The sequence below is a fragment of the Tachypleus tridentatus genome, chromosome 2, assembly GCF_004210375.1.
Source record: "Tachypleus tridentatus isolate NWPU-2018 chromosome 2, ASM421037v1, whole genome shotgun sequence".
Lineage (NCBI taxonomy): Eukaryota > Metazoa > Arthropoda > Merostomata > Xiphosura > Limulidae > Tachypleus > Tachypleus tridentatus.
Window position 1 is genome coordinate 118,876,732 of NC_134826.1, and position 26,941 is coordinate 118,903,672.

General features: G+C 34.6%; 3 protein-coding genes and 1 long non-coding RNA gene across 6 annotated transcripts; 1 reads left to right on the forward strand and 3 right to left on the reverse strand.

Moving 5' to 3' along the window:
* The first annotated feature begins 1,146 nt into the window (after positions 1–1,146).
* On the forward strand, positions 1,147–8,255 carry LOC143244933 (glutathione S-transferase kappa 1-like). Of its 3 annotated transcripts, XM_076490508.1 has the most exons (8): positions 1,154–1,336; positions 1,989–2,070; positions 2,716–2,816; positions 3,417–3,545; positions 5,408–5,443; positions 5,568–5,684; positions 7,560–7,653; positions 7,979–8,255. In XM_076490508.1, the coding sequence occupies exons 1-8, from the start codon at positions 1,268–1,270 to the stop codon at positions 8,026–8,028; spliced, it is 678 nt and encodes a 225-aa protein (XP_076346623.1). In that variant the 5' UTR covers positions 1,154–1,267; the 3' UTR covers positions 8,029–8,255. The 3 variants fall into 3 exon arrangements, with proteins under 3 accessions (XP_076346624.1, XP_076346625.1, XP_076346623.1); XM_076490509.1 differs by lacking the exon at positions 5,408–5,443 and having other exon boundaries at positions 1,147–1,336; XM_076490510.1 differs by lacking the exon at positions 7,560–7,653 and having other exon boundaries at positions 1,148–1,336.
* Positions 8,256–8,471: 216 nt separating this feature from the next.
* On the reverse strand, positions 8,472–12,057 carry LOC143245588 (uncharacterized). The gene is made up of 7 exons (XM_076491945.1): positions 12,045–12,057; positions 11,614–11,844; positions 11,261–11,430; positions 10,295–10,382; positions 9,555–9,613; positions 8,980–9,190; positions 8,472–8,892 (listed from the first exon to the last, which is right to left on the reverse strand). Exons 1-7 carry the CDS (start codon positions 12,055–12,057, stop codon positions 8,516–8,518), a joined length of 1,149 nt encoding a protein of 382 aa, XP_076348060.1. The 3' UTR covers positions 8,472–8,515.
* A 3,341-nt stretch (positions 12,058–15,398) lies between these two features.
* Positions 15,399–16,024, reverse strand: LOC143244934 (uncharacterized). The gene is made up of 2 exons (XR_013025391.1): positions 15,764–16,024; positions 15,399–15,524 (listed from the first exon to the last, which is right to left on the reverse strand). It is a non-coding gene; the product is annotated as an uncharacterized LOC143244934 (long non-coding RNA).
* A 3,115-nt stretch (positions 16,025–19,139) lies between these two features.
* LOC143236456 (uncharacterized) lies at positions 19,140–20,111 on the reverse strand. Its single transcript, XM_076474738.1, has 2 exons — positions 19,761–20,111; positions 19,140–19,586 (listed from the first exon to the last, which is right to left on the reverse strand). The coding sequence occupies exons 1-2, from the start codon at positions 19,990–19,992 to the stop codon at positions 19,333–19,335; spliced, it is 486 nt and encodes a 161-aa protein (XP_076330853.1). The 5' UTR covers positions 19,993–20,111; the 3' UTR covers positions 19,140–19,332.
* Between the last annotated feature and the right edge of the window lie 6,830 nt (positions 20,112–26,941).

Below are 26,941 nucleotides of genomic sequence, written 5' to 3' on the forward strand. Positions count from 1 at the left end.
TTTTCGTTTTCACAAAAAACTGTATCTCCAACTCAGTGGGTAATAGAGTCTCAAGTGTTCATGCTCTAATATTTATGCATGTTTTTTTGAAACAACGTCACTTAATAGTAACGTTAAGATACCAAAGCGTCCTCGAGCTTCAAAAGGTAGATTAATTATTTTGTAAGTTCATAAATAATCTTTTTAGTTTTTAGTGGGGTAGTTGTTAAGTATTTGAAATTTAATTTCTTCTTTAATTAAGAAGGTCAAATATTTTTTGTTCACAAATGTTTCTTGCTCATAATTACTAAATCTTTACTTTTATCTGATTCTTTCATGATGATGTTTTAGTTTTTCTAAGACCTAGTTGTCTCGGGCATGTAACTTTGACTAATCGTGATTATTTCCATGAAAAGTTAGGCTTCCCTTGAATTCTCCCATGTCTGATCTTCTTCCTCCCACCTGCGATTTTAATTTCAATACCTTTGTCAGCGCGAGTGAATTGTCGCTTCGTGATATCGAAAAGGTGTTTAGTGAGTATGTGAAAGCTACATGAGTTGGCGGATCTGTAGTTGAACAACTGTTAGAAATAGAATTAACGTCCGAATCAGTGTTATCAGTTTCAATGTTGAATGTGGTAGAGGTGAGTTTGTGATATTTTTGCTGGGTTTCAGTAGCTTCTCTGTCTTCAGAAAAATGATTCCATCACATAGAATAAAACATTTGTTCAAGAAGAGACGACGTGTTTAAATACACTTGGTTTGAAAGTCTCGTTGTTACTGTGAAACCACGTCCTTTAACTAGTAGCTTTAAAATTGAGAACATTTTCTACTGTTTTTGTTCCTTTGTTTTGAATTTCGCGCAAAGATACATGAGGACGAACATGTTTGGTGTGATGGGGATTCTAACCAGCGACCTTCAGATTACGAGTCGAGCGCCCTAACCTCCTGACCATGCCGGGCCAAAACTGTTAATAACAATATCAATCGTAATTGTAACACAACATACAGTGTGTGTGTACGTATGTATGTTTTTTTGTTTTTTTTTGGTTAGTGAAGTAAATTTTGTATTTTAAACAATGTCGTAATTTCTTCAATAACAAATCGGTAATTAATTTGAAATATTGTTATTTTACAACAACTTTACTTTTGCCATCGTGGTATAAATATGTACCATAAAACATCTTTCGATACGTGGGTCTATAAATTATGAACATTGTACTGCCGCCACATTTTTGGAATACAGACCTTTGATCCTTCTGAGACCTACATTCGACATTACAGTCACAATGACGAGACCGGTATTAATTGAGCTATTTTATGATGTGATTTCACCATATTCATGGATAGCTTTTGAGGTACACTTTATGCGTACTTTTATCTCTTTTTTTGAACCCAGTCTTTCTTGCAAATATATTACATTCGAGGTGTTACATTTCAACGTGTACTAGTATTACTATTAGAGATGGTACGTTACCAACACAGGAACGATTCAAGGTACCGGTGTATTTATTCCGCTGAAGATCTAAAATAAATAGTATTTAAAACATAATCTTGTAAAAACATTCACACAAACTACATGTAAAACTAACACCCGCAACAGTGGTATAGATATGTTATATATGCAGTTTTGAGCGTCGTTCATCCAACCTTCATCTGATGAGGTGACAGTTGTATACAAACCAAAATTAATAAATTTCCACAAATATTATTTCTATCGTTTTAGCTTTACTAGCTTACATTGGTCAAGTAAAACGAACAAATTGCATAAAAAGGAAAGTTGTTCTTATTTGCATAATTTTTGTTATTTTATGTGTTTCAAGGTTTTCAAATTATTTCTTTCTCAATACCTGTTGCATATTGTTTTTTTTTTGTAATATAATTTTAAGTACAGCTAAGTTAAAGACAAATAGTTCTAAATCTAATGTCATGAGATGAATGAATTAAAACTTAAGTAGATATTTTCATAATTCTTGTTACACTTATAAAAACAATTATATTTTCAATCAGACATTGTGTAGGTACAAGACCAGGTGGAATGTAACCCTTTCATTGAAGCCATTTTTTCTTGGAGGAATTATGAAAGAAACTGGTGGGTCTTGAAGAATTTAAGTTATTTATATGCAAGCTGTTTCTGTATCACAAGCCAGTTTGGTATTTTTAGTTATTTCCTTTAGTACATATGATACTATAAGTGTACTATCAAACCATTTCATCTGAACTTTTAATTTTCCTTTTTTTCTTCAAATTATGATAAAATCTTCATAATATCCCAGAACTGTTTTCAAACGTGTAATAATATTGAAAAGTACATAAACACTAGAGAGAGGAACTAGGAACATAATGTATGTGGCAAAACATTAGTGGACAATAAAAAGGTTTAAGTGCTGTTAGAACTAATGTATATATTGTTAGAAGCTTGAAGGTTGTAAAACAACAACAATCATGATTCTTCAGCAAAATAACATGTGCCAACTGCAAAGAGTCACTACCTGTCACGAAATGATGAGAATGGTTATTTCCCAATAATGTATTCATACATTCAAACAGATGAAGTAAACTGAACCATTCATAAGGAAGTAAATGAAAGTCAACATGAAATAGATGTTTTAACTCTTCCACATGTATTTTGTTAGTTTTTGGAACATTCTAAATGTAAATGTATAGTTATGTATGAAATATATGTGGTTAATACATTTTTCATCATACTTCTTTTTATGCATTATATTTTTATCAGGAAACCATCCCCCTGCAATGGTTCCTAACAAAGCAAGTTACATGATAGCAGATCTTAGCAGACTACGAGAATTCTACAAAGTTCCAATATATCTGCCAGAAGTATGTTTTAGAAATAAAAAGACTTTGATAATTTCCATATTTATATGTAATATCACTTGTTAATGTTACTAATGTTTGGTAATATAAACACTGGTAAGTGTAATAAAGAAATTATTAAAAATAGTTATGTCTTTTAGGATATTATTTTGTGTTTTAACTATTTCTATCATATTCATGTTTTAATATCAACTCTGAGTGGTATATAAGTAATTCTCTTGTGCCTGAAGCTTGTGGATTATATTAATATTCTTTAAGGTACTCTAGAGAAACATTTCAGAAAGTAATTTGTTTTCCAAAGTGCATGAGATCTTATATGACCTTCAGTTCTGGTCATTATTTTTTTAGTTTCTTTTTCATTTTCAAATTCAGATTCTTTCTAGCTAAGTTGATTTATTGTTAACTTTGATGTATTTGTTTTAGAAAGTACATGATAGGATTTACATCAAAGACACATACTTTCCAGCTTACAGTAGCATACAAAAAACTGTTCTTATTAGCAACCAACTATTTTATAACAATATGTATGTAACTTAGCATATATCACTTAACTCTGTGAAACAAACTGTTCTTGCTTACAAATGTAACAATATTACATTTCAGGATATATTTGATGTGATGTTTAAAAAAGGATCACTCTCTGCTCAGCGATTTCTTACAGCTGTGGACATGAAGAATCCAGAGTTTACTGAAAACCTGTCTAGAGTCTTGTGGACAAGAGTATTCCAAATGGTTTGTCAAAAGGGCAATGCATAATAATTGATTATAGTTGAAGATACAGTATGAAATCAAACACTTGAGACAAATAAAATGTGAAAGTAAAAGTACATCCGGCTAATTAAAAAGAACTGGTTTCTGAAAACTACACTTGACCTCCACACAACCATTTGTTTTGTACTCTGTGCTTGCTTTGTTTTAGGCATTTTTTGATGCTGTTGTCAACAGTTTCCAAAATGGTTCTTCCCTCTTTTCCCCCACTGCTACAAAGTTAGTTTTTTGGATCACAGTAACACATTTCTATATTGATCAAAATTCTGTACATCTCAGACATTGTTCCACTTTGTGAAATATTATAAAATCACTTACAAATATGCTGAAAACATTTTTTCACCAGAGATTACACATATTGAATTAGTGTTTTGATTTTTATGAAGCAGAAAGGTTAAGATGATATCAATTATGTGGCAAAATTTAAAATTATACAACCCTTTGAAACAGTACAATTTAAGTTTTAAGACATAACAACAGACACTTGTGAGAGACCATTAACAAGTCCAAATAGCAGGCATCACTTTCTAAGCAACAAGAAGCACAGAATTCAAGAATTATAAACTGGATAATACCTAAATCTGACTTTACTGAACTTCCATACTCATCTTTGTTGATGCAGTTCCATATAAATTAGAGATTCGGACAATGTCTCACTCAAATTGTTTTGTTTTTAAATAATGCCTTTTTATTTGTTATTGCTTTTGTTGAAGGCTTCTTGAAAGTTTGTTTAAAAATGACAATATAATTAGGTAGGTGATTTGGTAATCATAACTTGTATTTTTCAAAATGAGAAATTACATATTGTTGCACGAAATTGATGTCTCATTAGAAAGAAATGGTTCTCTTTGAATAAAACAATCGTCAAACATAAATTTGCAGTAGGATACAAGAGACTAACGATTATTTTTTTGAAACGTGATTGGAAAACACAAGAAGACATTACGATTCAGTTCATGTAAAGAGCAACTGCCCACAATTGAAACATTTTTTCAAAAACGTCTTGAATATTTATAAAACAAGTTTGTTTCGAAGCAAGAGTCAGTAATCATGGATATGACATGTTGTCCTGGATCCTGTAACTTGCATACAATGTTCTGCAGCTGCATGATTGCATTAACTTTGGAGTTCCATATAAATGTATACATAAATGTATGTATGTATGTATGTATAATAGTTATTCCATTAAAATATTGAAATATAAACTTAGTTTTACAGAGCATTTGACATGCATATTTGCATGTGGTCTAATAAAATATTAGTAGCTGGTGGAGGTAACCAGTTAATGTCACATAAATAATTAATTAATCAAAATGTGCATTTTGTTACTCTGTCCAAGTAATCACAATATTACCATTATGATCTCTCATTAAGTAATTCAAGATTGTTCAGCTTAATGAAGTTACATTATATGACTCACAAACTAATTAGCTAACTAAAAGCAGTTTTTCTTATTCAATTATTAGTACTTTGCATATTAAAGTTTCAGTGTGAATAAGCAATTAGTTGACTGTAGTTTATTAAATAGCTTGACAATTAACAAGTTCCTTTAAATTGCCCAGCTTTTAGTAGCTTGTCAAATACATTCCCTTTGCTTATTCACACATTTGGAATTGAACTTTTATTAAACATTCCTCAAATATTTGGATATGCTTACACAGATCTTGCTGTTGAATTCATGAGAGACAAGTATGTATACATTGATCTGTATTAAGCCATTTAATTGTCTTTCATTTCTACCACAAATATTCTTTGTACCCCCACGTAAGCTACAAAAAGTTGTAGATATGCATCAGGTGACTGAATGTTACTGTCTTTCCTTTCAGCATCAAGATATAACTAAACTTGAAAGTTTTGAACAGGTAAGAGGTGAAATTATTATTTTGTTCTCTTTGGTTTCCCTGAAAATTAAGTTCACTGATTACAGATTCTTTGTGCAAAAATGAAATCTGGGTATAACATTTTCATTTTTCACATTTTGTATAGGCTGGCAAAGAAGCAGGACTAACCAATGGCATTCTTCGAGATTCGTTAGCTCGTATTGCTGCACAGGAAACCAAAGACAGGCTTACAGAGTTCACTAAAAAAGCTTTACAACATGGAGTAAGTCTAATGCTTTTGTACATGTAAGCTTTAATAAATAAAATTACCTAAGTTTGTTGAAAAGGAGATATTTAAGCATACTAATTTTGGTTTCTAACATCACATACTTTTTGTTCTACTCAAAAAAGAATTTTTGTTGTAGATACAGCTGCAATGGATGGTTTTTCAGTGGCACTTAATGGAGTTATTCATTACTTAAAAGAAACCATTTCAATTGAAGTGAATGGTTTATCTTTCCTGTCTCCCCATTGGTGTAACAGAAAATTAGAACAGAAAGGTTGGCTGAAAACGTAATAGTTAACAGTAAGGATTTATTTAAGCACGTGAAGGGTAAACAAAATGTTAGAATGGAAGTAGGATGGCAAGCTATTTGATGATGGTGAATACTTCACAAATATAAACAAGATCAAATGCAAATGACTACATTTGTTTTAAATTGGTTGCTGAAAAACTTGGAAAATTTAAAAATAAAGGTTCCTGGGGTAGATGATGTTGCAGACATTTTTGTCTTTTTTAAAGATTGGATATGGGAGCCACTTATTACTCTCTTTGTAGTTAGTCCTTGAATAATTGGCAGGTAGCAGAAACTTAGAAGTTTAATAATGCAACCCTTTAAGAGAAATGATTACAAACTGTCCCACTAATCTCTCTCACACACACACACATACCAGCCTTAGGTCAGTTGTAGGAAAAGTTTTCAAAATTCTCTTAAACAATGCTTTACAAAAGTTTTTTAATAAAGTTTAAGAATTTTATTAGATAGTCCACATGGTTTCACACAGGATAAAATTCATACCTTACACATCTTCCAAAATGTTACACATGGATATGCAGGAAACATTTGATAAGACAGCACAAAGAAGGCTTCTATTGAAACAAAAACTAGATTTGGATGGGGGGGGGGAGAAAGATAAGTCATCACAGAGGTTGGAGGTCAGTCCAGCCTAGATTAAATGTCACAGGTGGGTACATATGCACTCACTTGTAGAACTTTTGCATCAATGACTGAGATGAAGGAATAGTCAACAAGCTATGTAAACTCACAGATGACATGCAGGTCTTGGGTGTTGTTAGCCCTGCAAAGGAGGTTGCCAATTTACAAGAGAGTTTAGATAATTTAGTTGCATTTATTATATGTTGGTTATTATAAGTTGGATGGGAATAACCTTAAAATGGTATGAAAGAAAGGGATCTTAGAGGAAGAGTCACACTAAAGTAACATGCTGTTCCTCGGGATTTTAAAAGGTTGTAATGTAAACAAGGTTATAATTACATTACACAGGCCATTGGTTAAGAAACACTTTGAATATTGTGGCTACTCTTTGGCTCCTTATCACGGGGAAAACGTAGGGTTATTAGAAAGGTTCCTTGGATGGAAGGGTTGAAGACAGATCCCCCCCCTCTCCACTCAAAAGGGAACAGAGTTGGAGAGGGGGGAATCTACCTTAAGTAGTTAGGCTTGTAATGAAATTAATGGGATTGATGAATCATCAATTTTTGTATTTAAAAAGGAAAGAATAATAGGAGAATCATTTCTAAATGGTGGTAGGGTAGGAATCATCTTTAACTAAAGTAGTTCCCTCCTGACAGTGCAGTTAGTTTTTGGTATCAGTTGCCTACCAACGTTGTAGCGGCAATTAAAATTTAAAAAGCTTTATACCCCCCCAAAAAAAAAAAAATGGTAGAGTTTACATTGACAGCAAAAGATAAAATAACGAGATCTCCAACTGATCCCAAAATGTTATCAAAGCACAATGCACAGTTTGATGAAAGATACAGAAGACATTAACAGCACATTCCTACCTCTGTTAAGATGAATTATGTTATGATCCAGTGTGAAAAAACCCACTAATCCAAATATTGGATTTCTCATAGGCTTTTGGAGCTCCAACAATTGTTGCCCACATTAGAGAAAAAACCGAAGTATTTTTTGGTTGTGATCGGATGGAGCCTCTTGCTCATGTCATAGGCAAGTTTTGATACCAATATCGTTGGTCTGTAGTATTAAGAGACTTAGCTTTTAAAAGAAATGGCTTTAATAAAACCATGAGAACTTAAACCTGCATTTACAAGCAGGTTATCAATAGCAGTATTTAGATAAAGTTTAATGTAGTAATAGAGAGGGGGGGGGGCTTTGTTATTACCTTTAAGAAGCTACCATTATCTTTGTTTATGGTCATTCTAACATATGATTCTTTACAAAAGTTCAGATAGTGAAATATATTATTCAAAATCAAGTTTGGTGTACATAGAGTATAATTACAACAGTTCATCTTTCCTCTATCTCTATACAGGAGAGAAGTGGGAAGGTCCTCATCCAAATGTTTCAACTTGCAAGTCGTAACGAGGAAGTAAAACAATGAAGCTTGCTTTTAATGCAATTAAGCAACTACCACTTCAAAGTTAAAGTCAGTTTTGAATAATTGGTAACACAGAGATTGAAAGAGGTTATTTTTGTACACTGATTAAAAATTCCCCACTTACGACTTCAAAGAGAGCTTAAAAAGGTTTATCCCCTCCTTTATAAGGGTGTTTTTGTTCAGATAGTGTGGAATAAAATAAATAGAATGTTTACAACTTTGTTATTAAGTCAGTTAGTAAGTAAATGTAAGCAAGTGACTAATTATTACACCATTTGATTGACAAAAGGAATGAAAATTTAGGCCTCAGTCTAATAAAACTTTAAATAGATCAAGTTTCTAGGAGCTGTTTTGGTCATGGAAGCAAAGTCGCTGTGCATTGTTTGCACAGTGGTATGCACTTGGTGAAATGCTAGGAATTGTTATATAAAAAAGTTTATTCGTAACAGTTATATACATACAAACTCAACATTAGTTGCAAAAGGAGTTGCTTGTGGGAGAATTGTTGTTCGTCTTTTGATCCAAGGTTAGTGCATAATAGGTTAAAGGTTTTAACAAGTAATTATTAAAATATGAAACATTAGTGAAGTACTCTAGGTCCATGTATCTTGGATGGCCTTCTATTGGTGTTACAGCTGTACCACGAATCACTGCCTTCAAAATCTTAGTATGCCCTGTGGAAGATTCAACAGCAACCATCAGGTCCTCATTAGCCGACCAATACACATGTACATGTTCCACCCCAGCTGATGAGATTTCCAGTACTACTTTAAAGCCTGCAAATCCACTCCACTGAAGGAGATATACAAGTTGAAGGTGGTTGCTAGCTGCCATTACATAGGTTTCACCTAAACAGGCAAGGGAAAAGTCAGTAAGTTCTTAACGAGATCTTGAGATCTACAACTTCCAAGAAACAAGCAATTGTTAAATCTTACCTGCTAATCTGACATTAATACTCTGGACCCACTCAAGATTGTGGTAGTGATAAAGATACACATTAACAGGCTCCAGGTACAAGTTATTCCAGTTGTAATTTTGATGGAGCATTGTCTTTTCATTAGCAAATAGTGCAAACAAGTACTCTCCTGTATCAACCCAAAGCACTGAACTTGGGAGGGATGCGAGCACTTCCTTCAGGACCTCAAGCTGAAATTATACAAAGTTGTAAATATATAAACATCTCTCAAAATTAGTTTACTTAAGAGATGCTGTCAGGTTTCCAAAAGCTAGTATTCAAGTTTGTTATGCTGTTATTTCTTCCTTAACAAGATATTTAAGGATGAATACAAGATATGTAGCAGGAGTTTAAGTTAGGGAGAGTTAGTACCATCTGCATTGCAGAATTAAAATTTAAGTAAAACGTTTTAGAAATACACTTTGCTTACAGAAGTGTAGTAGCACATCCCTATAATGATGTTATACCAGCTGCAATTTCATGAGTCTATAATCAACTTTAGATCTATCTCAAACTGTTTAGGTCTTTTTAAACCAAATGGTATTCAAAACTTACCTTCTGCATATTATAACTCCAGGAGTAAACTACAGAACTTCCAGATAATCCTTCTGGTGCTAATTTGTTAGCAACAGCAAGTAAAATAGCTGGTTTTTTCAGAATCTCTTACTGCCACTAAATCCAAGGCCACAGCATAGTAGGTAGGTAGTGTCTGATGTACGGATCACTTATTCAAGGAGAGAGTCATGTTTGTAGATTATAGTATTCCCAGTTGTATCTGCATAGAAAGTAGACATATGAATAATAAGCAGACTGCTGCATTTAAAAGTTTGTTCACAAGCTGCAACAATCCTTAAGCATTCACATGACTAAAAGAAGTGCATTTAAGTTACTTATTAGTAAAAAATTCTTATGGAAACAAGCCACCAGTTCTTACTAATGTTCTTGTCATACAAATATGACACTGCTAGGTATACCAAGTCATCCACTTTGAAGATCTTGACATCAGAAACATAAGACAAATTTCTTATATTGAAGGATCCTTTTTGATCAGGTTGCCAATATTGCCCATGGACAGGTGTAACGAGTTTCTTCAACACCTTTGTGATGACAACTAGTTCAAAGTAAGAGACATTGAGAGAAATGTACTAGTGCTTTATTGTAAAAAGGAAAAAAGTTGGATTTTAGAACAGCACTTGCAAAGTCAATATTCAGTCACAGAAATTTTAGTTTATCAAAGCTACAACCCACCTATTTAGAAACAGGATAAAAGATAAGCATGTAAAATAGAAACTTACCGTTTCCTGCTACTGGTGGTATTTGTCCACAAGGTGTACCCAAGATTGGATACAGGGCTATGGAAGATAAATGGGAAGAGCCTTTTGTCTATTGGACCATTGTATAGTGCAAGTGTTCCATTAGCAGCAACATTAAATATAAGGGTAGAAGAGACTTCACAGCAGTGATCCTCAGAAAAGTCACAGTTGGTTCGCTCTGTTCTCCAAGCAACCAGTAAATTTATAGGAATGACATGATATACATCCCTGGAGAGTAAAAACAGGAAACTTCTGGTTAAAAACAAAACAAAAAACACCTTTGCTTGTGTGAATGTTGCTAAAGTAAAAAGGGAAGATTAGTTTTAAGTTGCATTCTTTCCAAAAACATTTACTTATAGCAATTATACATTGGGATTGAAAAGAACATTGTGGATGCCATATGAATTTCCTGAACGAACTCAAAGTATGCCAACTCGGAGATTTGGTCTGAAACAAGAGGATTTGTATTAATACTTGAAACTAATTGCAGTTAAAAAGATCTTTTAAAGTGCAGCATGATTGAAAAAGGGGAAAGTCAATCAGTGAAGTAGGGTACACAGTACCCCCCATCCTCAAACAATATTCACTTACATTTATGAGCCTCAAACTGGTGGTTTAGTGCTCTACGTTGTTCTGTTGAGAGTCTGTCCAAATAACGTAGTTCTTGGACTAATTCTCATATAAGAAGAATTCTGCCATTTTACTGATATCCAATCCATTAACAGTTTCTACCACCTTAACAGATGTAACCACTTCTAGTGGTGCATGGAAGACTTGCAAGTTAAATAAAATTCACAATGAGTGTACGTGGACAAGAGTAATTATATAGAAGGTTTTGCCATACCTGCTAAAAAGTTACATTTGCATGATAAAAGTAGTAATAGGAAGGTAACGCCATGTGTTGCTTACAGTGAAGTCAGTAATAGTTTCTCTACGGTTGTGTCTTACAACATGTTCATCAAGGTACTGCAAATCTATTCCATTTATTCTCCTAACTTGGAGACTTCCACCAATATTCAGATCTTCTGAAAATGTCTTCAAACCTTCGATTTCATGATTTCCTGTTGTGGTTACAATACTAGACACCAATACGTCATTTATCTTATCCACTTCAAGATCTAAATAGAAGAAACAAAATGGACATGCAAGGTCACAGTTAGTTACCAATCTTAAAGTTGGCTTAAAAAACACTGAAGATATGTTCCTACATTCTAAAAACCTAAAAAAAAAAAACGTTTGTCTAAAACTCTAATCCCTCCTACTTTCCAAAACAAGTCTAAGTGAGGCTATATACTACTTACTGTTCACGTGCATTTCGGTTTTGTAGGTGAAGTCTGCATGAATTTCTTCATTACCCGACAGTGTCACTTGATTCTCAAGCAGAGAGTTTAGATCAGTTTTGTCAAGTTTCCCCCTCACAAAGAGGTTTCCTTCCACATGGACAGGAGCCAGGAAGATTGTTGGACCATAGATTGTTTCCGTTGTGTTCACAGCAATCAGATCTTGTGGGATCGTTATTGTATTTACACATCCTGGAGAAAGAGAGGCATTTAGGAAATCTTGTGTGTATAGAAGTTTCCATACAGAAAACATCATTTAAAAAAAGGAAAGATTCAGCCAGAGCTCCAAGCCCTGCATGAAGAAATCTAAAAGTCAAGATTAGTTGGAGATAAGTACAAAATTAATGAATTCCATTTCTCATGATGAGTGTGGAAAAAAAAAACAAACTTACCTCCCACATACATGTTTTGATGGATGATTATGTTTGAGAGGGTCTTCCTTCCATAAATTTCCTGTTCCCCATATCTCAGGACTGTAATTTTACTCAATTCAGGAGATATCTACATCATTCACTTTTTCAAATACTTTCACATCTTTTACCACCATTAAGTTCTGCTTCACCACTATTCCAACAGCATTTGTAAACTTCTTGGAACTAGTTATTACCTGCAAGATAAGAAGAAACAGGTAACTAAGAGCGAATATGCACATTAGTATTACAAGTCAGCTTTAGAAACTTAGTACATACACTTCCATGTTGTTGTTGCCACACAAAAGAAAATATAGTGCAATTGCAAGAAATTGTCAGTATGGAAGTAGAGTACCATTTTACAAAAACAAGATAACCATGTCAGAATAATGCAAGAAAAAAACGCATTTACTCACTTTTGGAACAGATTTTCTAACAGCATCTTTGAAAATGAAGTTAATGTTCACTCCATTAACAGAGTCTTTCAGTTCAAGCTCCTTCACCTCTAGGCCTTTCTGAAAGTGAACTTTTCCAGTAATTGTTTGCCAATCTGATTTTGTTACCATCTTTTCAGCCAAAAATTGAAATGTCAATGCTATTGATTGTACCAACAACATGCATGCTTCCATTCACAGAAAGGTGATGGAATCTCTTTTGCCCAGTTATAGGTTTGTTGGTTCTGTTCAAGTACAAGGCATGTTCAGCCAGCTATTGAATATAAAAAGGCTTCATTAAAAAAACTATTTATGTGCTTAGTTTAAAAAGGTGACTGTAAATAACATTCTTGTTTAAGTGCAACAATATAGTTCTAAGCAGGTTTAGGATGTACATGACAATTAAGTTTCCACATAAATGTTGCAGCACTCACCCATCGCAAGTTGCATCTATCTACTAGGCCATTAACAGTAATGTCGCCATGGGATTCCACTACTGAAGTAAATTTATTCAAGTCTGTGAAGAGAACATCTTCATCCAAGAAAGCCACCAACTGTAGATCTACTACATCTAGTGTGGCAGGCTCTTTAACTATTAGATGTCCTGTTGGAAAAGGTTAAGCCTTTATTTTGGGTAAGAGGTTTCAAAAGGAGTAGTTATATTTAGAAGAGTGATGTACACAAAAGTCAAAAGGTTTTATTCTAAGTATTACTTACCAATGTTTACACTGTTTACAAAAGCCATTGGAGCACTGATGTTGTTTGGTCTGCTTTTGGACATTGCTTTTCTTTGTAGTTTAGGAAGATCTACATCATTGAGGTAGCCATCAATATTCAAATTCCCTTCTATGTTAACACTCCTGGGGAGGAAGAAATAGCAGGAGTAATGTTGTTAAGAGTTTTAGGAGGTTAGTTAAAAAGAAAATACGATCTCGGACCAAGTTACATGACAAAAGTAAAAGAAAATTTGAAACTCACCCTTTTACAGTTTTTTTGCCACGTACTACCTCATCTCTATTTTTGAATATTACTCTGTCCACATGGTCTTTTAGGTTCAAACCATTGACTGTCTGAGCATGAAGTTGGCCTTTGAACTCAAGATTACCAGTGAAAATTTTAGGATCCCATATTCTTTGAGGAGTGTCTATAGTTACAACTCTTTTCACAAATTCATATGTATTCACCATGTCTTTTGTTCCCTTTGCTTGAATGTTCTTTGCTATATAAGAAAAGCAAATAGTTGTTAAAAAGTAGGAGTTTGCCATTTGAAAATGAAAGAATCTATGCACCTTTTTGATCAAGAACCAAAGTCATAGCATTTACCAAAAAAGCACTTTTGTTTCAAAGAGTGACACCACGTTTCAGTTTCCAAATTAAGAGCAAGCAAGTAGACAAGGTGTTGAAAGATTCCTTAGTATAGTAAATAAAATGGCCCAAAACTTTTAGTTGAAGTCAAGGTGCCCTCAAAAGCATATATTATATTATATATATCAAGAGACATGCCTTACATTACTTAAGTGTCACAAGAAGTCATTGATCACTTTTGCCAAATTAATGAATGAAATAGGAAAATACCTTTAAATCCATTAACAAAAGCCTTGTTCCTTAAAGGTTTCTTGAAGGGCTCATCAGTGAAGACAACATTTGAGGCAAAGTCAAAGATATCCATATTATTCACAGTTTTCTCTACTAAAATTTCTTTAGCAAAGACATTTCCTTTTACTATAACAGATTCAGTCATTTTGAGGTGACCTGTAGAAGGAATTTAAAAAGGCCAGAGAAAGTTTTAGGTTTTGGGTAATAAGGACATTAATAGAAAACAAATTCACTCTTCCAAAGTTCACATATACAGGTCAACCAATACAAATGGGGTCAAGCTTCTGTGGCAGTTACTGAAACTTACCTGTAACAACTTGTTCTTTGTCTGTTAACATCACATCTTCTGACAAGTCAATGGAGTTCACTGTTGTTTTGACTATTATGTCTCCTCTAACTTTCAAGGATTTTAGAGTTTTTCTTCCATGGATGGTATAATCTCCTTTGTTTCGAACAACCTGCAAATACAACAGTGCTTTAAAAGAGAAGACAATTATTTACTGGGTCATTTAAGAAATGAAAGTGAACCAAATTAGAGCCTATTTGCTACCAAAAACAAGCATTTACTTGCAATTTTCTTAAGGTCAGAGATATCTATTCCATTCAAAGTTACTCCATCTTCTAAAGAGATTTCCCCTTCTACAGAGAGGGTCAATGAAAGTCTTTTCTGCTGTAATAACTTCATCACCATACGGTACTCATTGATTGTATCAACTAGAAGTTGATTTTCAAATATAACAGCCCCAGGGAAGGTTACAGGTACAGGGATTGTCTGTTTGAATAATGTGCACGTTTTAGAGCAATATTTAAATTAAAAAGGAGAAATTCTCCTAGTTTAAAACCTCTACATTTAAGAAGAAAAGTTGCTACAATTAATCTATTTATTAAATATGAGAGTTCTAACCCCCTTCACAACTAAAAAGGGGTGCATATATTAGATTCAAACTTACTTGTTCTTCATTTTTTAACCATAAAGCATCTTTCAGATCCCAAATTGGATATCAATTTATTCCTTATCTTGCCCAGAGGTTTCCATTAATAACCAGGTTTTGAAAAACGACAGGTTCAGTTACAGTCAAGTTGTCTGGCAAGATTATTCTCTTCACAAATTCAGAAGGGTCTACATCTATCTTTAGACCATCTTCCATGGTTATATCTTCTTCCACAACTATAGATTCTTTAAATACTTTGAAGCTATTTGCCATTTGATGACCATGCTGCAGTATTACTTCTTCACACAAGTCTATTCCATTCACTTATTCAGTTTCCAAGTTCTCCCCAAAAGAGACCAATTCTTGAAACTTAAAGTTACAATAAATTGTCTGGTAAGTGTTTGTGGTAACAACATCCGTTTCCAATTATATTCCATTGGTTCTTCCCTTTACTTCCACATTACCCCTTACATACACTGGAGCAAGAAATACCTTTTCACCTACAATAGAAAAAAGTTCTGTTAAGTAGCTTATATTAGGACTGAAGTAATGATTAGAGCCTGCTTTAAACAGTTATGTAAGGAAGGAAATTAAGGTGTCAAGTAAAAGGGAAAACAGAAGCTACTTAACAGATGTTCCATTCAACCAGTTTAGAACCTACAAGGACTTAACACTAACCTCCCCTTTCAACTTTTAAAAAAGGAATGAAAAGATTAGCAAGCAAGTTCATGAAACAAACCTTTTATCTCTTGTTCACTTGTTTTGTCTACAGTTCCATGTTGTAGAGCGTGGACATCAATATAGCCATTTATTTTACCATTTATTAACATGTCACCATCCACATGGAGGGGTGCTTCAAATTTTAGTTGACCAGTGATAGTTTGTAATTTATCTAAACGAACTGCTCTTTTAGCAATCTCCGAAAGGTCACGCTGTTACAAATAAATCAGATAAGCATTCAAATAGTTTAAAAAACGTCTTTGAGAACATGCTACAAGCTTATTCTTATCCTTGCATACAAGTTCCAGTTAGTTACTTAGAATGAATGCAGAAAGTAGTAGTACAAGATAATAAATAAACACTACAAAAAAGAACAACACGTTATATGAAACCTTACAAATACCCAATGATAGAGCTTTGAATTAAAATACGTTACTTACCCCATTCGTAGTGGTTCTGACATCCAGGTTTTCATGCACATTTAGAGACTTTAACGTCTTTACACCACCAATAGTCTGTGGATGGTTTGTTATAACCCAGCTTCTAGGGTCCACATTATTTAAAGTATATCCACTTCCAATAAAGAGGTCAGTGTCCAGAATAAATGTTGTGAAACTTCAAATTTACAGTAACTGTTTGATTCCCATGTAGAAGTAGTAGGTCTAAATAGAATATCAATTTAGTTAATAGCATTACAAGGGAAAAAAAGCAGAGTTTTACCACAAATATTTAAAGAGCTAAAAAGAGTCAGTATTGCTCAAAAGTCATAGAAGAGTAATTTAAGAAAAGAATGCATTTATAAAAAAATACATACCACTCATATTGACACCATTTAACAAGTTGTCAACATACAGCTTGTCAACCCATATTTTGTCAAAAACCCAATACCCAGTTATCACCTGAGAACCTTTTGTCTTCAAGGTAAAGTCACGTAGCCTGGTCATTGGAATACCATTTAAAATTATGTCATTGAAGATATGCCTAATCTGGACCCTTTCAGCAGCAACTGGTTTTGTAAACTCAATGTTACCTGAAAATATTGAAATAGTTAAAAACAATGTAAAGCTTTAATTTATAATTACAAGCAAGTTAAGCTAAGCTAAGCATGGGATTCAATAGATTTACAGAAAGTGGACAAAGAATTAAGGTTACACAAAAAATAATGTTCATAGTTTGAGGGTAGGATTATTGTACACGTATACCTATAATTTCCTGGTCTTTTAAATTGAAAACTAAGTTTTCAAAGTCCTCCAATATAGCATGGATCTCATTTTGTTCGTGTTCAATCTGATCTTTAATTTCTCTGAAGGTGTATGGTGGAACATGCTCAAGTTCCATTATAGTTATGGATGCCTCATTAACATTTACAAGTCCTTTTACCATGACATTGCCTGTAAAAAGAAGGCAATACTTCAAAGGCTACCCATGTTAGGCTAGTTACTCTTAGATCAATGGATGTAAAGACTTCAGAACTACCATTTATAAATTGAATATTAAGAAGCTATGAAAAAAAATGAAGACGAGTTTCATTTAGGTAAATTTAATAGTAAAAAGGTTGCTTAAAAGAGAGAGAGAGAGAGAGTTCATTTAGCAGATTACTTAGGTTCATGAAAGTAGTCATTTGATAAACAGATTACAATTCATGGTAGTCGTTTGTACGGTAAACACCATCTTGTAGCAAATACTACACGTGTAAGAGGAACAAATCTATAGTATTGTTTATTTAACAATATTACAAGAAGTATGATTCTACCTTTAACAATCACTTCTGCAGTTATATTTTGGGGTCTGTTATTTACCCACACCTTGTCCAAGTTTTTCGGAACATAGTTCTGCTTCTCTTCTTGTGTTGCAAGCTCATGATTTAAGTTATTCAGACAGTTGATTAGAGGATCAACAACAGGTAGGGATAAACTTTCATATGTCTGCACATCAAGTTTCCACACACTTGGTCCTTTCAGTTGAGCCTCATATACAATGAAAGCCAAGTAGTATTTTCTTGCATTGTAGAAGTAAGTGCTTCTTGCATACACACTTTGTTTAAACTGTATTGTATAATCTTTTGTATACACAGATGATTCATCTTTTATGTAAAATGTTATTTTGTGATGAAAGCAAGAAAGATAAAGCTCTAGTATGAAGGACCAAGTTTCGGATTGCATTTTGAGAAAACTGAACATTCAATATTTCTACAACTTGTACACAACATGGCAGGAGAAAGTTTGCGCCTTTACTGCAAGAGGCTTAGAAGTAAAAGAATTGAAGTTACAAAATACCAGATATTTTAAGAAAATACTTGCACATATTGCTATTACATTCATAGCAAGTTTATATTACAAAGGCAAATTAAAAAGTTGCTTGCAACTCAGGTTTAGTATACAAGTGATTAGACAAAATAAGTCATACCCGAAATACTACAACAATTGCAACCTCTTTGCTTGGAAAAGTCATTATTGAATCATCTATGGCGTCTTCAGAATCTGCCAAGTGTAACCATTCCCAAAACTGGTCTCCTAAAATAAGAACAATGGAGGGAATAGCACGTTTGTTTTGTAGTATCGTGGCAAGAGACAAAAACAATTTGTTTTATCTTTTGTTTTTGGAGGGGGGTTTATAGTGGAGTTTGTTATGCAAAGAAAAAGTAAAAATCATTATGCTCACCAGCCCACCAATATACAATAGTCTTTTGACCCACAAATACAACATAGTGGTTTCTTTCTACAGAAAAATGTCTTGCTGCCTTTGGAAACGAGAATTTAATGATTTGTATGTAGGAGAATTTCTCGTGTCTTAAAAGGAAAAGGACAGATTAGCATGTGTACTGTTGTAGCAAACAAAAATACGAAAAAAAAAAACCAATACAACCATTTTACATATGCAATTATCAAAAAGAAGATTAGGACAAACATACGAGAGTTGTAAATAAATACTAATGATCCCAATATTTCGTCTTCAGTATTACCTCTTTCTTGGGGCACACCAGGTAAAGAGTTCCATCAATGACCCACATAGAAATAGATACAACTCCTTTTGTTGGTTCTGTGGCTACTAGGTCAAACTGGGTATGTCTCCATTCATAAAGTCTGTCATATATTAAAATTTACAACTTGCTTTAGGAGCCTCCTAGCATAGGCACGTACACAATATTGTGAAAAGGAAGATTTATTTAGGTTTCAGAAATAGTTTAGATAACTTTCAAAGTAATTAGCAAACTATTTCACTTACTTCACGTAAGCATGGTAAGTCATCCCATTTGGAGTCTGCCTGTTGTAGGTACTAATGCCCAGGTAAAATATGCCATTGTTTAATATTAAATCAATGGCAGATAAACCCCCAAGGACAATAGTTTGCCTTTTATGAAGATTTCTTTCCAAGCTATAGGTTTGGACAAAATAGCTGCTTTTTCTATACTGCAGGGCTACTAGCCATAGTTGTCCTCTATAGATGAAGTGCTAGAGAAAAGAAGCCATAGGTATGAAATGTTCAGTCATAAGAGGCTAAACGTATTTTTTGCATTATGAATTAACTATCCATTAAGTTACTGATATAAAACAGGCAAAAACAAACAAACAAACTTGTCAGATCTAGTCATAGAACCCCCTCTAAGTTTAATTGCAGTACCTTAACCTTCACAGCGACTTCATTTCCATCCAAGGTAGTCCATACATTGAAGTAATGGTCATCAAATTTCAAGATGATCAAACTTCCACTATACGTTGCTAATATCAGCAAGTCATTTTCAAGATGTCCAACAGACGTTACTGCAGATATATTAAATTTAGACAGGGGTTGGGTCCTTTCAGACTTTGCATCTTTCACCATGTACTGATTTTCCTTGATCACTAAAAAAGATTGAATAATTGTGAAAAGACATTAGACAGGAAAGAGGTTCACAAATATAGAACGTCAACACTACAGATGTATTCACAAGACACGCATTTTAGACTTTCTAAAAGAAGTACCAACCCATTGAACAAACAAACATTCAGAAAAAGCAGTTCACGCAACAGACATACCATCTCTCGCGGTTATTTCATATAAAGCATCAGCACTTCTCTTATTTCTGATCCGGTCTCGTTCAAAAGCCTCGTGTAGACCAAGTTTTAGCTCGTTTACTTTAATTTTCATGTACTCTTCCAATTGCTGTACAAGTTCACCCGTGGCTGGCGTTGTGATGGGCAATAAGCTACCAGAGATCCTCATTGTCAACGTCAGAAACACTAATGGCAAAAGTGAAACTCTCCCCATAGTGAGAAGAGAAGACTGGAAAAGTTAAAGTACCGTATATTACATTTACACATCTATTACGTACAAGACACTAGAAACAGAGTCTAGCCACAATACGATATCCCTTCAACAAATATTGGGTTGAGGAATAATTCGTGAGCGTTTTTTCAAGTTAAACAAATATATTCATAAATGAAACGCTTTCGCAAAATATTTCATGTCATTTGGTAGATAATTTTTTGCTCTAATAGATGGTGTGTTTGATTTTCATATGTCTTTAATTTTTGTTTTCATTTTCAGCTCATTAAATGGAATGTCAAGTGGACAAAATCGAGCATTTTCGACACCATCTGCTTTTCGCATTTAATTTCTTGCAATTTCGTTTAAAACAATGCATGCTATATACCTAGGTATTACATGAAATAAAGTATCATAATAAATGTTTTGGGTGTAATGTGTTCATGCATTGAAGTATTGTATAGTCTTGCATGTAATGCTTGAATGAAATTATTTAAAAACGCTCACGAATTATTCCTCAACGTAATATTTGAAAGCTCATTTTCTTCTTCAATGCATATTCGCAAACTTATATACTAGGTAGATTTGACGAAAATAACACGTATTCAAAATAAAAAAACAGTTAACTCATGAATGAATAGCTACTTCTAGCGATAATTCAGGAAGTGGGGAACAAAAGCTTCTTCGTTACGTGAAGTTAGTTGGGAACTCCCAACCATAGTTTACCTAACACTATTAACGAGAAATTTATTTCCGCCCCCTACGAGACAAATAATAAACATGTCGTGTTAAGACACGATAAATAATTGAATTAGTAATCTTTCTCTACCTGCATCAGCCGTTTTTACATACATAATGCAATTAATAGTTGAGAATCGCAATTTCTAGTTAACGCACGCTTTAAAAAAATCCAACTCTTACCCGTCTGTCGATGAGAAATAACGTTAAAAAACAAAATAAATTAACACAAGCACCTATAATTAGCTATTTAACCTTTTAATCTCTCTGAATTACCATGACGTATTTGTTTCACGTGCGTTATGATCTGCATGCAAATTAGTCCATATTCGTATTTACCGCTGCTATCAGTGCGCCACCTTCGAAACTCAAATGGAAAGGAAAGGTCATGATTCCATTGCTTTGTTCAAGTACAGTGGTACCTCAGTTCTCGAACTTAATCCGTTCCAGAAGGCCGTTTGAAAACCGGTTTTTTCGAAAACCGAATCAGTTTTTCCCATAAGAAATACTGTAAATTAAATTAATCCGTTACAAACCTCCAAAAATTACGCATTATGAAGCATTTTAAGTAAAAATATTACTTATTTATACCTGTATAATAATACTTACATGCATAGAGTCAACCATAAAAACTATAAACACAATAAAAAACAATAAATGAAAATTTAACTGCACTTTACCTGTGCTGAGGAGAGCTGATGGCGTAAGTGAAAGGTGGTAAGGAACGTGGAGAGTAGGGGGGTTATTATTGTTTGGAAGGGGAGTCACCTTCCATAAAAACGTCAGGTAACTCTCCTTCTGGGGTTCTTTTTCTTTTCTGTTTCTCTGAACCGCTACAACCTGCTTGAGACTCACTGGACCTATTTCTCACTAAAAACTTGTCTAATGTGGTTTGTTTCTGCCTGTATTTTAAAATGTTTCTGAAGTAAGACATGGCATTGTCATTGAAAAGGTTTATGATGCGGTTTGCTACAGCTTTGTCAGGGTGAAAATTTTCCACAAAACTTTGTAACTTTCCCCATTTTCTACACATGTCCTTGATTAGTGAACTTGGAACATCTTCCCTTCCCTCTTCCTCATCTGAAGACACTTCTCAGTTGCCTTCTGTTTCTGCTCCTTCTGAATATCTTGGAGTTCTTCCGTGATGAGCTCAGTGTTGTGGTCTTCCACCAACTCCTCCACATCATCACCACTTACATTCAAGCCCATACACTTGCCTAGTGAGACAATATCCTCGACAACAGGCTCAGCCTCAAAGCCTTCAAAGTCTCTATCTGCTACTGAGTCTGGCCACAATTTCTTCAAGTCTGAGTTCATGGTCCTCAAAGACACTTCCCTCTAGGCTTTGTCTATGATCCTCAAGAAATGGAGAATTTTAAAGTGATTTTTCCAGAACTCTCTGAGGGTTAACTCTGTGTCAGAGGTCACTTCAAAGCACCTTTGAAACAGTGCTTTGGTGTGGAATTTCTTAAAGTTCGATATGACCTGCTGGTCCACGGGCTGAATGAGAGGAGTCGTGTTAGGGGCAAGAGCTTCACCATAATGAAACTGTACTCCTCCACCAATCCATCCTCCAAGCCTGGTGGGTGAGCAGATGCATTGCACATCACAAGAAGAGCCTTGAGTTGCAACTGTTTTTCCGTGAGGTAATTCTTTACACTTCATGGATCCACTCCATAAAAAATTGCCTGGTTATCCATGCTTTACTATTAGCCCTCCACATGACATTTAGTTTACTTTTCAGGACATTCTTTTTTGGGTACTCAGAATGATACACAAGCAAAGACTTAAGTTTTAAGTCCTCACTTGCATTACTACATAACAATAGAGTTAGCCTGTCCTTCATTGGCTTGTGTCCTAGCAGTGACTTCTCTTCCTTGGTGATGTAGGTCCCCTTTGTCATTTTCTTCCAAAATAGGCCTGTCTCATCTCAGTTGAACACTTGTTGGGGAATACAACCCTCAGCTTCTACATAATCCTTAAATTCCCTAACAAATTTACCAGCAGCGTCTGTGTTAGAACTGGCACCCTCCCCATGTCTTACCACATTATGTATGCCACTTCTCTTCCTAAATTTTTCAAACCACCCCTACTAGCCTTAAAGGCATCACTTGTATCAGCACTCGTTCCAGGGGTGTTTTTCAGGAGGTAAGCATGCAACTGCTTTGCTTTCTCACAAATGATGGTCTCAGAAATGCTATCACCAGCTAATTGTTTTTCGTTTACCCAAATCAACAACAGTTTTTCTTCCTCTTCCATTGTTTGTTATCTTTGTTTCGTAAGCACTGTCACTGCTTTTGCAACATCAGCTCCTTTGATGACCTCTTTATTTTTCAGTATGGTGCAGACTGTAGACTTCGCCATACCAAACTGTGTAGTTAGGTCAGACACGCGAACACCACTCTCATACTTCGCTATGAGATCTTTTTTCACCTCTATTGTGGCTCTAACAACTTTTTCTTTTTGGTTTGCTGCTTTCATTATTCTTCTTTGACCCCATGCTGGCTTATTTAATCAGAATATTTAGAGAGAAAAAAACAAAAAGAAAAACGAGAACGTTCACAGCAGATTTTAGCGGGGTGTGGACTGAGCGATAGATGCGGGTAAAATGTTTTGGGAGTTTGGCGTGAGCCGAAAATGGTGGAAGAGTCGTTTGGGTTGGTTCGGGAACCGAGACATTTTTCTCTCAAACAATATGTTCGAAAACCGAATTGTTCGAGAAGGGAGTCGTTCGAGAACCGAGGTACCACTGTGTATCGAAAAGATACTGCGTAAATAACCCAGAAATTCAAGAAAAGAAAGAAAAGAAAAGTGAACTAATATGCAAATGACTAAAGAACACCTGTCCAAAGACAGTCAGCAACTGTTAATTCCTGGCTCACGCCAGTATCTCTATATATTTGGTTTTAAAACTTCATATACAGTTTTGCCCTTTCACAAATTTCCATTTAACATTTTTCCACATTTATCGAATATGCTTGTGTTATGCTTAAAACTTAAATTAGACAAATTTTTTCAGTCTGTCTTCACACATGAAGCATACGCACAGAACCATGCTGATCTTTTGACATTGGTGTATATGGAATATTCAGAAGGTATTTGACAAAGTTCCACGTAAAAGGCCTGTCGATTGAATGACTGAGTGCGAGACGAACGTCACCTTATTGGATAAATGAAAGCAGGAAGTTCACCCAAATTGGATTAATGTCATATTTCATCGCTCAATTTTATGAGCGTTACTCTTTGTTAATGTATTTATATCGATAATATTGATGAAGGAATGCTCAGCAAATCGTTCAATTTTCCTAATAACATTAAGGTTTGGGATGTTGCTTTGTTTTATTTTTTTACGAAACCATTTAGAGTATTTGGAATGGTAGATCTCTTTTGATTATATTAAATGCAAGGTCACACATGTGATAACAGCAATTTCCATTGTGTTATTAATGTAATGATTTGTAGGAATAACCTTAATAGAGTTATTGAAGAATATAATATTTTCATTGTTAGTGGACCCGGCATGGCCAGGTGGTTAAGGCACTCGACTCGTAGTCCAAGAGTTTGAATCCCCGTCGCACCAAACATACTCGCCCCTTTAGCCGCGGGGGCGTTTTAGATAGTAATAATTTTGGTAAAAGTATTGTGGATACGCTAAACTTACATGACATTTCTGTCTTAAATATTTGCGAGAAGATGACAGCACTAATAATAATATAAATGGAACGAGTGAAAAGATGCAAGTGAAAATAACTTATCTCCAATTTAAATATCCCAAATCAATCAATTATATTTACTTGACCATCAAATAAACATAGATAAATCCAAATTATCTTACTCCGTCATTAGCATATTACAGGTCATTTAATTTAACCTTACCCTGGTATATTTACTACAAAATTACAAATATATTGTAAACCTCATATATTTTCAGTCTGTCTTCACACATGAAGCATACGCACAGAATCATGCTAATCTTTTGACATTGGTGTATATGGAATATTCAGAAGGTATTTGACAAAGTTCCACGTGAAAGGCCTGTCGATTGAATGACTGAGTGCGAGACGATTCCATTTTTCATTATGATACAGCGGACCACCTTTTTAGTGATAGTGTATGTATATATACGGTTAATTTTAACACTTACATCAACTGCCTACAACTCTCTATTGCTGTTTATTGGTTATAAGATATACACTGCTGGCCAAAATCTTAAGGTCAATGAACATAAAGAAAAAATATGCATTTTGCGTTGTTAGACTCAACCACTTATTTGAGTATAGCTTCGAAAGATGAAAATAAAAAAGGGAAAATAAAAAAAACAAAACTTTTTAGCATTTAATAGGGAAAATGTAAACACTATGAAATTATCCTAAATACTAGCTGGTACCAAAAATAAGTCCTAAACATGATAGGAAATGCCCAACAAGAGGTCTCAGTAGTGAGTTGCACAGCCGTCATTGCGAATAACTGCAAACATTCGCTTTGGCATGGTCGATATAAGCGTTTGCAGAAGACTGGCTGGAATGTTATTCCAAGTGGTGAAGATGGCTTCACGAAGATCATGCACTGTTTGGAAATGATGTCCATTTCTATAGACTTCCCTTGCCATCCACCCCAAACATTTCAATCGGAGTCAGTTCGGGCGAACACGCTGGATGGTCCAAAAGAATCACGTTATTCGCCATGAAAAAGTCCTTCGTCCTGCGGGCATTGTGAATTGCAGCGTTGTCCTGCTGAAAGATCCAGTAATTTCCACACAAGCGAGGGCCTTCAATCAATAAGGATGCTCTCTCCAACATGCCAATGTAGCCTGCTGCTGTTTGAAGTCCCTGTATGACCTAAAGATCCATTATTCCATGGAAGGAGAAAACACCTCAGATCATGAGGAAACCTCCTCCACTGCGTTGTGTAGAAAAGGTCTCCGGTGGGATATCCTTATCGTGACAGTAACGATGAAAGCCACTTGGACCATCCAGGTTATTTTTTTTCTCATCAGAGAACAAAACGTTCTTCCACTTTTTTACATCCCATGTTTGGTGCTTCTCAGCAAAGTTTGACCGAACTGTTTCGTGGTGTGGATGGAGGAGTGGCCTTTGAAGACGTTTACGGTTTTTAAAGCCTTTCTCTCGTAGATGCCGTCTTGTTGTTCTTCAGCTGCATTCTGCATCCGTAAAGGCCTTAATCTGGTTCGACGATCAGCTGGTGTCTTGCCGGAAAACCCGTCGAATCCTCTTGCTTAACACCGGCGAAATTTTCTTGGGCCGACCACTTGAAATTCTCGTTCCGTATCCCTCAGGGTCTTTTAAGAAATTTGCAACAGCAGTTTTACTACGCCCAATCTCACCAGCAATGGCACGTTGAAAGAGACCTTGCTTTTGTAGCTCGACAGTTCTGCCAAGTTCAAACTCTGTCAAGTTTTTAGCCTTTGATATGTTTTTGCCCAATGTAGCACAGGAGATGTCAGTGGGAAATGTTCACAACGCTAATGCTTGAACATAAATGATTAAATTTCGTTACGTGTTTACCGATTAACGCTTCATTTTAGTATGGTCTTAAACTTTTGACCAGCTAGTATTTAGGCTAATTTCATAGTGTTTACATTTTCCCTATTAAATGCTAAAAAGTTTTTTTTTTCCCCCTTTTCTTATTTTCATCTTTCGAAGCTCTACTCAAATAAGTGGTTGAGTCTAACAACGCAAAATGCATATTTTTTCTTTATGTTCATTGACCTTAAGATTTTGGCCAGCAGTGTATATCTTATAACCTATAAACAGTAATAGAGAGTTGTAGGCAGTTGATGTAAGTGTTAAAATTAACCGTATATATACATACACTATCACTAAAAAGGTGACCGCTGTATCATAATGAAAAATGGAATCAACGAAGTATCCTTATATCATTTATATTCTTAAATTAACTGAGGTTACTATATGATGAAGTAAAACGGATTCATATCCCTATAACTATTATTATTGGACAAAAGTAAATACACGGGTTTATTTGAATACTTTCGGAATAATATTAGAAATAATGACATTTACCAAAACAAGTTCATGTGTAAAACTTAAAATCTAATACAGACTGCCTATAGTTGAAACGTGTACCAATATTCCACGTAATTTTTAATTGCGAAGATTGCGAAAAAGGTTTCTTTTACAAGCAGATCTTAATAATATTCTCCTTAAATGCAATTTTATACATTGCCACAGGTTCT